The 12,290-nt window shown below is 44.2% G+C and overlaps 2 protein-coding genes across 3 annotated transcripts; both read left to right on the forward strand.

Moving 5' to 3' along the window:
- The first annotated feature begins 2,511 nt into the window (after positions 1-2,511).
- LOC125511045 (5'-adenylylsulfate reductase-like 5) lies at positions 2,512-6,591 on the forward strand. The gene is made up of 4 exons (XM_048676326.2): positions 2,512-2,754; positions 4,707-4,888; positions 5,007-5,131; positions 5,896-6,591. Exons 1-4 carry the CDS (start codon positions 2,575-2,577, stop codon positions 6,309-6,311), a joined length of 903 nt encoding a protein of 300 aa, XP_048532283.1. The 5' UTR covers positions 2,512-2,574; the 3' UTR covers positions 6,312-6,591.
- Positions 6,592-6,736: 145 nt separating this feature from the next.
- On the forward strand, positions 6,737-9,199 carry LOC125511046 (uncharacterized). 2 transcript variants are annotated; one of them, XM_048676327.2, is made up of 3 exons: positions 6,737-7,887; positions 7,996-8,453; positions 8,859-9,199. In XM_048676327.2, the coding sequence occupies exons 1-3, from the start codon at positions 7,782-7,784 to the stop codon at positions 8,976-8,978; spliced, it is 684 nt and encodes a 227-aa protein (XP_048532284.2). In that variant the 5' UTR covers positions 6,737-7,781; the 3' UTR covers positions 8,979-9,199. The 2 variants fall into 2 exon arrangements, with proteins under 2 accessions (XP_048532284.2, XP_087378169.1); XM_087522043.1 differs by having other exon boundaries at positions 6,737-8,453.
- Positions 9,200-12,290: the final 3,091 nt, after the last annotated feature.

The following is a 12,290-nucleotide window of genomic DNA, read 5'->3' on the forward strand; positions in this document are numbered from 1 at the left end:
AAAACAATTATATGAAAGTCATGTTGTTTTTGAGCCATGCAATCAGCAGGGGGATGAGCTAGGCGCTTATCAGGCAAGGCTCAACACAGCTCGAAGGTCCATCCGAAGGCAGGTCGGATCAGTTGTGTGACAGATGAAAATTCACAAGGAGGCCAATCTTCGACTTATGAGGCTCTAGCCAGTGGCGGACCTTGATGAAGATTGTTGAGGGGGTAATCGGATTTGAGGGGGTGAAGAAGATAAGTTATGTATGAACTCTGAGAAATCCGGAATAATCAAGGCTAATAATTAGGGATGCACTCAAGAGTTTTCTTGGGGGAGGGGGCAATGGCCCTTTAGCCCCATGAAGCTCCGTGATTGGCTGTAGCACGATGTACTTGTAGCTGCCAATGTTGAGAGTCCATTGAGATTTCTATTTTTACTAGTTTGTTCGTAATAATGATGACTAGATTCGACTTTTACGGTGTTTGCGTCGACTAGGTAATTGGTCGTCCTTTGCAACGGGATTGATCCACTATATGCCTTCAAATTCTACATCAAGCGACATTTTTGACTTTTTTACCATTGAATCACTAGTCTACCTACATCTCTCTCCCCCACTACGTTGTCTATCTCTCTCTGCTTCCTCTCTCCTATGAATTAACTTAATTTCCTCTCTAATGTCTCTATTTTCTATCTAAGAAGAATATAATGTTTTATGTTTCACTTTTTTTTCAACCAACCCTTTGTCCACGCTTCCCTGTATGATATCAATCCCCCCGTATTGTGCGTTAGACACATTACGAAACCAAATAATTCCAAAACACTTAGGCATGAAGCATTAACTCCTCACCTCATTTCACATTTATTGTCGCGAAAAAGGAATTATCCAATAGAAGATGTGGGATGTGTGTCTTTAGTGACTTGAGACTAGCCAGCACGACATGCACTGGTCTGTTGTTTGCATGTAATGATATTAATTAGCAAATTAACATCATTTTTTTCTCATTTTTCTCTCCGTCTTGGTCACCCCACACCACGTGAGAGCAAACACAATAAGGCTGACCATAGTGGTGGTATCTTAGCTAGTATCATGTACTCGGGACTAGCAAATATGTTGATGTGGGAGACAATTAAAGAAGATAGAGAGAGGGTTAGACTAATATAGGTAGATACCGTATCATAATAAATGTTATGCTATTATGTATCATGCATGACAATAAATAATATCATCTATGGTACTAATATATGATATTATGCACTATAAAGGTAGCGTCATACTCCCTCCGTTCCTTTTTGCTCCGCATATAAGATTTGTGTCGAGTCAAACTTTACAAAACATTGACCAAATTTGTATAAAAAATATCAACATCTAAAATACCTAATATACATAATATGAAATTACATTCCATAATGAATCTAAAGATATTCCTTTGGCCTTATAAATATTGATACTTTTTTCTATAATTTTGGTCAAAATAGAGATACTTTGACTTCAGACAAAAGTTATATGCTGACTAAAAAGAAACAGAAGGGAGCACACTATAGTGTATGTATGATAGTAGTATATGATACTCCCCAGTACGAATAGCCTAAGGTGACATAAGCAAACTATAATGACTAAAATATTATCTCTTTACTTAGTTGGAGGAGCGAGAAGAAGAGAAACAAGTTCTAAGCAAGGGCATGTCCAGTGCATAACCCCAGGGTGATGCCCCATAGACCATGTAGGATCGGATGCCAGGAAAAATAGGTTCGGATGGAGCAGCGGGATCCTCTGCAGGAGGTGGATGCTTGGAAAGAAAAAAAATATGGTCCGGTGCATAAAGTTGAAAAAAAAATTAAAGTAGCGAGTAGAGATGCATGTGTGGGATTTTTTATTTTCTATTCTTTGATGAAGCCCACTCATAGTAGCTTGCATTGGTTGAGAAAAAGAAAATCAATGCAGGGCCTGAAGGTACTTTTTGCAACCGTATCTATATGCCACCATAATCCATGCCCGTAGTAGCCGGCTGCAGCACGAGCCCCAAAACATTTTATGGGATTGTAAGGCGGGTCACCTCTTTATAAAGTACTCCCTCCGTCTCATAATATAAGAGTGTTTTTGACATTACATTAGTGTTGAAAATGCCTTTGTATTATGAAATGAAGGGAGTAATATATATTCAAAATTTATTATTGTACATATCGGCTATTAGGCTACTCTATATAACATGCAACTCTTTATAACCAAGTGTTGTCTATATTATCAATCATGCTCCGAGATGCCTAATGCACTGATAGAGGGAGTAGAATATTTATATCCCGTTTCAACTGGCATTGTTCAAAACAGAAATCACGAGAAAACTACAGTGGATGAGCCAGAGCCGCTGACAGCCGGGCCCAACGGCCCCTACGTGACACGTGAGGCCGAGCAACCGGACCCAGGCCAGCACGTACTCGCCACAACCACCAAGTGCCAGCCACGTCACCTCCCGTACGCCCAAAATAGGCTCGTGGCAAATCTGGTCTACCAGTCGCCCGCCCCCCACCCACCCCGCCCACGGAGAAAATTCCCCCAGGAAGAAGAAATTCCAGGCTGCTGCCATTCCGACGATGCGCCGCGCCGCCGTCGCCGTCACCGCCGCGCTCCTCCTCCTCCTCGTCGCCGGCGCAGCCGCGGGGTCCCCCGGCGCGGAGCCCACCTGCCCGCGGGGGGCCGGCCCGACGTTCCTCGACGCGCTCGGATCGCGCTGCCCCCGCGCCGCCCGGATCGTGCCCTCCCGGCCCCTCGAGGTAGCCGCCTCCTCCCCTCTCCGCCGCCTGTCCGCGACCCAGCCCGACCCCGGTCCTCGTGCCCTGCGTCATACATAGCCCCGACCCCGAGATTCATTCCGCGCGCCATATTCTCCTCACCGACGGGATGTTTTGGTCACAACACAATGCGGCCGTAGGGTATTTTGAATCGCTGACGCGGCGGGTGATTAGGTTTTGAAGCGGGGCGACGTTAGAGGGGGATTTTGGTACAGAGGGTGGGGTGTGTGTCGGGAGGGATACTCGTGGCAGGAATGATGTGAATTGCAATGCGTTGGTGGGTGCATAGTATCATTCAATTATCAGGAGCAGACAAAACATGGGTGGCTCAGGCGAAGGAGAACAATCGAGGCGCGTCGGTGCTGCGGTGTCTAGGCGCCACAGTAGAATCCATACGTTAACGCAAGCTTGACGTGTTTCGAATTTGATTCGTAGGCGTAGGTTGGATTCAAAACGCAAGCGGGAGGAAACATAATTAGCATCATTACTAGTGCCCTTCCTGCACATTGTGGCGGGGAATATTTCGGGTACTATTGGTTTCCATTATAGAAAACATTTATCACTTAGTAATTACTTGGATCCATCCATATGTTACGCAATCTTGTCTTGGTTCGAATTCGCACCCTTAGGTTAGATTCAAAATGCGGGCAGGAGGAAACATAAATACAAGCATCATTACTAGTGCCCTACCCGTGCATCGCTGTGGGGAATATTTTGGATACTATTGGTTTTCATATTTATAGAAAACATTTATCAGTTAGTAATTAGTTGTAACTTTGAGCATAAGTTCCGTGTAATTTCATCGAAAGTATTCTGTGTGGTACCAAGGAGTATGTAAATAGAAGTTCAAAAGAAAAGGAGTATGTAAATATTCCAAATCACTTGAACATATATTTAAGCCTGGAAAACTTTACTTTATTACATAATGTCCCATTTACATTGTTTTTCCTTTTACAAAAGATAAAAGTTAGGAAGCATGATAGTTTTAATATATTTTTTACAATAACACAACAACATGATGGCTCCTTAGCTATCTCCACCTGTACTGCCGGTGATGCCATCATCTCCAACTCCACAAACCGTCAGCGGTGGCCAATGTTTTGTTGCCTACGCTACCCTGTCATCAGTGCCACGAAGAATCCCATGGAATGCAAATCTAATAGTCATCCAGCGTTGTCCTGGTCTTACACTTGGTTTCTGCCGAAGCGCGCATTAAATCCCGCCAAGGTGCCATGCTTTCTTATGTCAGTTGAGTGAGCGACCAATTTTATTGGCTATTGGCAAGGAGACAAACTGCCAATGTGGCGCATACCTTACGGCGTGATTGGTCGTATCTTTCGCTAGTGCTCTTGCATGTGCACATGCATGTTAGTATTAGAAAGCGAATAAAGAAAGAAGGACTGAAATTAATAGTCATCGATGGACATCTATTATATGTATGCATGTAAGAATGGTTTACTGATTTTTGCAACCAGGAAATTAAAAGCTTTTTAATTCCGTTGGTTTTGGGAATGTGAGAGCACACTATCGTTCTGCTCCACTGTTCCAAAGGACGCAACAGCGCAGCGGTGTTGCATCTTGCATGTCATGTTAGTATGTTACGGTTTTAAGTGCTTCTCTAGTCAATCCAACAGATGTTATTAAAAAGGCGAGTGGCATAACATGGTCACTGCATGTAATTTCAGAATAAAGAGAGATGTGCATGTAATATCCGGATTATCTGTTTCTTCGTACATTATGAACGAGATTTTGATTTGAGCAAACATAAGTGTGATGAGGATACAGTGCAGATACACGAAGGACTGTTATATAAATGTTAATCTTGTACTTACAAGAATGCTGATATGCATGTTGCTGATCTGGCAAACTCTCTGGTTTCTTCTGTAGTTATTGACTATCTGTTAATAATTTAAAATATGTTCCTCCTACTGAAGGTGAGAGGAGATGCTGTTGATAAAGAGTTGAACCTTCGCTGTACTGGTGCCTCATGTTCCATTCTCTTCTATGCCGCATGGTGTCCTTTCTCGAGCAAATTTCGACCAATATTTGAAGCTCTCAGCACCATGTTCCCTCAGATACATCACTTTGCTGTCGAAGAATCTTCTGCGACGCCTAGGTATCTGATTGTTGAAATCTTTTTTCTGTGCCTGAGTGATACATCCTGTCCCTTTTGTTTCTAACATGTTATTTGCCCAGTGAATTATTGCTCATCCTACCCCTTCTGCTGACTGCAGCTTGTTTTCAAGATATGGTGTCCATGGCTTCCCAGCCATTCTTCTGGCAAATGAGACTACAATGGTTCGTTACAGGGGTACAAAAGATCTGAAGTCTCTGGTTCAGTTCTATCGAGAGACTACAGGTATGATCATTTCTTTGTTCTTTCATTTTGAATATCATTACTTGAACATGCACACATGAGAATAGCTACTCCTCTGTTTCCTGCAGACATAGTTTATTTAATGGTAACAGGCTAACAGCTTGTTTTAAACATGCCTGCTTTTGAAACTTGGAACAATACTCAGAATTTTGTTCCAAATATTGGCCAGTTAATCAGCATCTTGGTCAGTTAATTGCTACTTGGTGGGTCACCGAATAGCCAATTAACTGATTTATTGGCTGATTAACTGGAAAATTCACCTATTTATCCCTACTCAGCACCCGACCAATATGGTACCAGTTATCGATACCTGAACATAATTAAAGATTGTGCATGGGGTTCTTTCGATTGAAAGTTCGCATTGTTTTTGCTTCTGATTGGTCTAGTGCTCATTTACATTGGAGACCGTGTGTGGCATGGTGGGGAATTAGCTGCGCTCTTGATTCCATGAATGATACTCTTGACCCCATACATCAGGATGACGTCTTGCTACAATTATCTACTTGTTGAAACGTTTTACTGTTGATGCCTGTGAATGTTCAACAACAGCATATTTGATTATTCCTGGGGCATTTTAGCATGCTCATAATAACCTGTCTTGATAGTATGGATTTTATTCCATTGTTCAATTGATTTAAAAATGGATATGCATATGTTGCACACTGCACTGCTACATCCATTGATGATAAGTCTGTTTGGTTGATTTTATCACTTCAAGCATTGAAGCAAGGTTTTTCTTGCTGCAGGCCTCGATCCAGTTACATATATTGATGTTGATCAGCAAGAGAGCGCTGGAAGCTTAGGATCAGTCATGCCAGGAGGCCGGTCTCTGCGCAAAATGGCGGAAGACGAGCCCTTTGTGTTTCTTGGAGCGCTTTTTATAATCATGAAGGTCGCGGCACACTTCGTACCCACTGTCATCTCTCAACTCAGAGCCTTCTTGATCGTGCGTGTTCAGAACTTGAACTTAAAAATTCGTAGGGGATCAAGCCAACTTATGGAACGGGCTTTGACTGTGCTTGATGTTAAGAGGCTTTGGAGCAAGCTTAGACTGAGCAGTAAGACAAGGGACCTAAGTAAAGGGGCGAGTAATGCTCGAGCTTGGGCTTCGTCATTTGCGTCCGTCTCACTGGGTGAACCATCCTCCTTACGGCATGCCTAGCCTTCTTTGCGATGCTGGTCGATAGTCTAGCTGCTGATATATGGCCCAAAATTGTTTGGTCTTGCTTCCCCATCCTGCTATGTATGTGCATCCGCGCATGTGGGGACCCAGGAATGTAAATTTTCAGGATATCATCTTGTTGTATATAGGAACGCGTTTTCGCTTTGCTGACGCGATAGCTGATCTCTGATCTTTGTGTCAATTAACTCTTCGATGTATGCTGAGGATCTGAGCATTTTCTTTGATGTCTTTCGGTTAATGTTAGAATTTGGCTTCACTATGCCACCCTTCTCTGCACCAGCTTAAATCCTGGGCTGCCGGCTCCTGCTCTGAATTGTAAAACTGGCTTGATTTTTACACATACCATGCTGTCTGAAAGAAACAGAACAGTCATGTATCTGAATGGTTCTCATTTTCAAGTGAATTTGTTTCACTCCGAAGACCCATTTCATTTCCTTTTCTCCAAGTCACATTGTCCTGTGCACAGTTACCCATCGCTGTCTCGGGTCACAATCTCAACTTTTCTGAGTTATATTTCTGCAGAACCTTCTAAACACGCGTCTGGATCTCCTCTGCCCTCCGTGTTCAGCTGGTGTGTGTCTCTATCCATCTTTACTTCCCGTTGATTCCGTTTATCAGTTCATTTGTTTATGATCTGCCGCGTAATAACTTTGACCCTATCCATTATGTTACTTAGTGTGCAGTTCTCTCTGAAAGCATGCTTTTTATATGTATCTTGATTTTGAAGAGGACGTTCATCGGAATCCCTTTCGGATTCGGTGGCATTGACATCATGCCCTGACAGCAACTGGCGTGACATATTTGATTACAGTTTGCCTTGCCAAGTAAGATTGCCAAGTAACGCTGCGCTGGTGCTTGGGGTTATTTTAGAATTGTGGATGAGTTATTTGATTACAGTTTGCCAAATAAGATTGCCAAGTAACGCTGCGCTGGTGCTTGGGGTTATTTTAGAATTGTGGATGAGTTTGCCAGTCGGACGATTTGACTGCGCCGACATTATATCCTAAAGCTGTTCTATAATGATATTTTTCACCACCTCCTTGTATGAATCACTTTCTCACTGTAGATTGTTTGCAAGTATAATGATATTGCAGGAAAATACGGCAGCCGGAAAGAATTGAGTAGGAAAGAAGGAAGGGAGGAGCTAGTCCCCATTGGTAGGCCCGAAAGAACACTTTCAGCTTTGTCACTTAGCAGGAAGGCAAAGCACCTTAAATTGGTTTGCCATCTCCCTTGGTGCAACATGTACTAGTTCCCACTACCCCTTCTAGCTTCTTCAGGTGCTGTTCCCCTCCAGAGAAAGAAGAAAGTATCCTTCCAAGCCACCACTTGCTTTGATTCTTGGGGAGCATCCATTCCATAGCATCCTCATAGCCGCCTGCAAGCAGATCTGAGCAGCTATAATAACTCCCTGATCGGATCCGCTCTCGTTCCTTGCGCTGATTTGCGATGACCGGAGGGGATTCCATGGATGCAATCAGCCTGGATGACTGGGAGCTCCTGCCTGACCTCGGGAGCTCCTTCTTCCTGGAGGAGTGCGCTGCTGCTGGTGGTGGTAAGGATCAGGATCAGCTCTTGTTTGGGTCCGGTTTGGTCGTGATCGACATGGGCCACTTCACCCTCCACCCTGCATCTCACCCCTCTACCTATGATTGCATCCTAGATGAAGAAGATGCCATGGGACCATCAGCGCAAGCTGCCTCTGCACGGCAGCAGCATGATGTCGAGTTCGAGGACATCGGCGTCGTGCAGGCCGAGCCGAGGCAAGGGGAGCTCGCGATGATGGTGACCGAGGTGATGGTCTCCGGTGCAGAACAGGAGGAAGAGATGGTGAACTCCCCTGTTGCCGAAGAGGAAGCTGGTGAGGAGGACGAGGTGATGGTGGAAGCAGCACCTGATCATCTACCCCATGAGGTGGAAGAAGGTGCGGAGAGAGACAGGGCAGGGATGGACGCTGCTGGCTTCAGCGTCGGGAAACTGAGGGTGAACGGCGTCGGGGCGCTCTGCTCCTTCGGGGTCGCCGCTGCCACCTTCTGCATCCTGGTGCTTGGCGGCAGGCCGCAGCAGCAGAGGAAGGTGCAGGACCACAAGTCCCAGTTCCAGGTGTTCGCCGATGATGAGGTCGATCACTCTTTCCTTCTGTTCGTGAACTAAATTTCTTCACTTCTACTGATTGATCTTCTCTTTGTTCCCTAAAGGCATGCTCTAGCAAATTACTGCTATAGTTTTTAAACATCATTTATTATCCTTGGGTCCAAAAAAGAAAAGGAAAAAACATTGGATGAGTTCAGCAACTCTGCATCATGATGATGATGCTTCTTTTTAAAGATTAGAATCTTCTTTCTATAGACTATTGAAGAGGAAAGGGTGAAAATGACCCACTGCTCCTGATGATCTGATTTCCTTTATATCTGGTTCTTGGAATCTTGTAATAGATTAGCCTAAAGCACGGGGGAATTTCATTTAGGGGTGAAAAAAATGGCCTAGTGTTTTCTGACAGTTTTGCTTGTGTTTGATCTGCTGCAGAGGATCCATCGTGCCGTGGAGCAGGCGTCCAGGCTGAACCAGGCCGTGTCGTCGGTCATGGGGGGCGCGTCCACCAGGGGGGCGACGGTGTCGTTCGGCGGCCACTACACCGGGTTTTGACGTGCTACGAGAAGCTTCTAGAATCCGTCGACGCATCCACGATCTAATAGTATTAGACATATTGATTGATATTGAGATTCTTTATTTACAAACATTGGCCAGGGCCCCGTAGCCTGCACGCATGTACATATGCTTCTACTCAGCTGGTACGTAGATAGCATGAGTCCACTGTCATGTACATTTCCTACCAGCAGATGTGAATATTATTCTGGGTTTGATTTTCTCCGCGAAATTACTTCGCCTTCCCCTCCGATTATCGTACTGTACGACGAGGCAATGGATGGTGAGGATGCTCTGTGGAAATGCAACCAACGGCTCGTGTTTTTTTATGCGATGACAAAGAGGATTCAAACGCACGTCACTGGAACGCACGCGGTAACCACGCGCTGGAACTGACCGCAGCTGCAGATACTACTTGGAAGCCACCGCCGGGCCACTTGGCCCGCCGGCCGAGTGTCCGTTCACTGAATCCGGCCGGCGTGCGCGACCGTCGGTTCGTCGGCTAGCGGTGCGGCGAGACACCCTGACATGGACGTTGATTCCTTACCTTTCCTCCTGTTCCCGCGGGGCAGGCAACGGCATATGCAGTTGCCCGGAGGTCCCGTCGCTTCGCCGTGCGCTGGATCGTCTGGCCCGGCACGTCGCTGTATCTGACTGGCGATTTTGCTTCCTCTCTCACATGATCAAACTTGTCCGGAAGAACACGTCGAGATTCAGTCGTCTACGGGGGGTAAAAATCTGGCGTCGACATCGGATGATGGGAAGAGGCCGGGCCGTGCCGGAGCTCTGCTCTGTGACAGCGATGCACATACATCCGGAGGAAGGGAAGGACGACGGGTGATTTGTTTCTGTCCAGGGAAGAATCCAGGAAGGCGGGTTTGAGTGACAGTGCTGCTCGTCTGATGCCGACAGGTTTTTTTTTTTTGAGCAACTGCCGACGGTCTCTGATTGGCACTCCCTGGCCCCAAGAGGCTAAATTTCCTGTTTTGACCCTTTTCTAAAAGTTATTCGAGACCTGACCCTAGTTTAGAAAATTTTCGTGATTTGACCTTTTTTTCTACTGCCATTGATTCTGGCGGTAAGGTTTAACTACCTACCGCCAGGATATCTGGCGGCAGAATTTGACAACGCCGTAACGTTCGTTTAACGTGGAAAATACCCTACCGTCAGGGTTCTTGGCGGTAGCCCATTATACCCTATCGCCAAGGACATTGACAGTAGTGTCGTAAAACAAATGAATGTGAAGAGTGCTTTTTTTAATGGTCCTATTAATGAATTGGTTTACATCAAGTAACCCCCCGGTTCGAGGATCCCTACTTTCCCGATCATGTGTATCAACTCGATAAGGCACTCTATGGCCTTAAACAAGCCCCACGTGCGTGGTATGACCACCTTACCGAGTTGTTACAAGACCGTGGTATTGAAGTTGGGCTAATCGACCCCACTCTTTTTACTAAGAAGGTCAAAGGGGAGTTGTTTGTGTGCCAATTATATGTTGATGATATTATCTTTGGTTCACCTAACAAAGCTTTCAATGAGGAATTTGCCGCTCTCATGACCTCAAAGTTCGAGATGTCTTCCATGGGAGAGTTGAAGTTCTTTCTAGGGTTCGAAGTGAAGCAAAGAAGAGAAGGAACCTTCATCAACCAAGCCAAATACACTCAAGACATGCTCAAGAGATTCAAACTAAGTGACGTCAAGCCGGCTTCTACTTCAATGCCCACCAAGTGCCAACTTGACATAGATCCCAATGGTAAAGCGGTGGATCAAAAGGTATATCGCTCCATGATTGGATCCTTGCTTTACCTTTGTGCATCTAGACCGGATATCATGTTGAGTGTGGGAATTTGTGCACGGTTTCAAGATTTGTCATTGATTCACCACGGGAAACGAGGCGATGAGGACGACGAAGCGGCTAGAAGAGAGACGAGTCGCTGGCAAGGAGGACCCGCGGCTATTTCGCGCCAAAAACGATTCGCCCGGCGCCCCCGAGCCCCCCCCCCCCCCAACGCGCCGGGTTCAGGTTGGGTCCGCCGGCGCTGATTTCAGCCCAGGCCTGCGAAAATCGGGCTCCTGGGGTGCGACTGGGCCGTTTTTTCGGCGCCGGCGCGAAAAAATCGCTTGGGAGGCCTTTCTGGGGCGCGGCTGGAGATGCTCTTACATGTGTTTCTAAAAAAGGTTACATCTCCCCATCGCCTAAAAAAGGCTATATCTCCCCCATGCCGAGATTCCATGCGCTTTTTTTCCTTTTTTTGTTGTTATCGAGTTTCATGATTTTCGTTTGTCTTTCTTCAGCTTATTAAGTTTTCCTTTTCTTTTTATTTCTTCTTCAAATAAATATTGACTTATTCAATACACGTTGCACATCTTTATTATGCAAGCATATTTTTTGCTATAGGTTGAACATTTTCTAAATGCAGGTTTTGAAACATTTTCTTTGAATAAATGTTAACCATTTTCAAATACACGTTGAACATATTTTGCACGATGTGATACGTTTATTTAATACTACATGAACAATGTTTTACATTGTATAAATATTTTCAAAATGCGGTGAACATTTATTTGGAACATGTGAACATTTTTAAGTTACATACATTTGTTTATGAATGGTACTAGAGATTTTCTAACTTAAGAAAACATTTTTTACATTGTATAACATTTTATAAATGCGAATAAGAAATTTTGAGATGCTTGATTTTTCTTAATAGCATGAAACATTTTTTTCTGAGTTACAAAAAACATGTTTTTACATTTTCATTTGTACAAATATCACAAACATTATTTTATACATGTGAACTTTTAAAAAATGTCGTGAACTTATTTTATATTCTATAAACATTTGTAAAAAAAGTAATAAACATTTTTTGACACACGTGCTTAAATGTCATAAACATTATTTTAATGCTTTCATCATTTTATAAAAGTTACACAAACATTATTTTTATACTACATGAACATTTTTCAAAAGTGCAATGAATGCTTTTAAACAAATTAAGTAAATGAATTCTGAAATATTTATATTTTAAATAGAAAAGAAAAGAATGAAAGTAAAAAAAACAAATGAATAAACGTTTGTAGCAATTAACATACCGACCCAGTAGCGTGTAACACATAGGTGAGGAGGAACTTGCTTTTGCTATGGGTGAGCTGTAGACGCGCTCCCCATTCCTTCCCAATATACCAGTTGTGCCCATATTTTCAAGCTCAAGCGAAGATCAGAGACATCCTTCCCTAAATAAAATCGGAACGATATCCTCCCCTTAAAAAATCAGATTGACACCCTCCCCTAAAAATATAGATCAACATTCT

This window comes from Triticum urartu, chromosome 5A (assembly GCF_056163025.1).
Source record: "Triticum urartu cultivar PI428250 chromosome 5A, HENAU_Tu73, whole genome shotgun sequence".
NCBI lineage: Eukaryota > Viridiplantae > Streptophyta > Magnoliopsida > Poales > Poaceae > Triticum > Triticum urartu.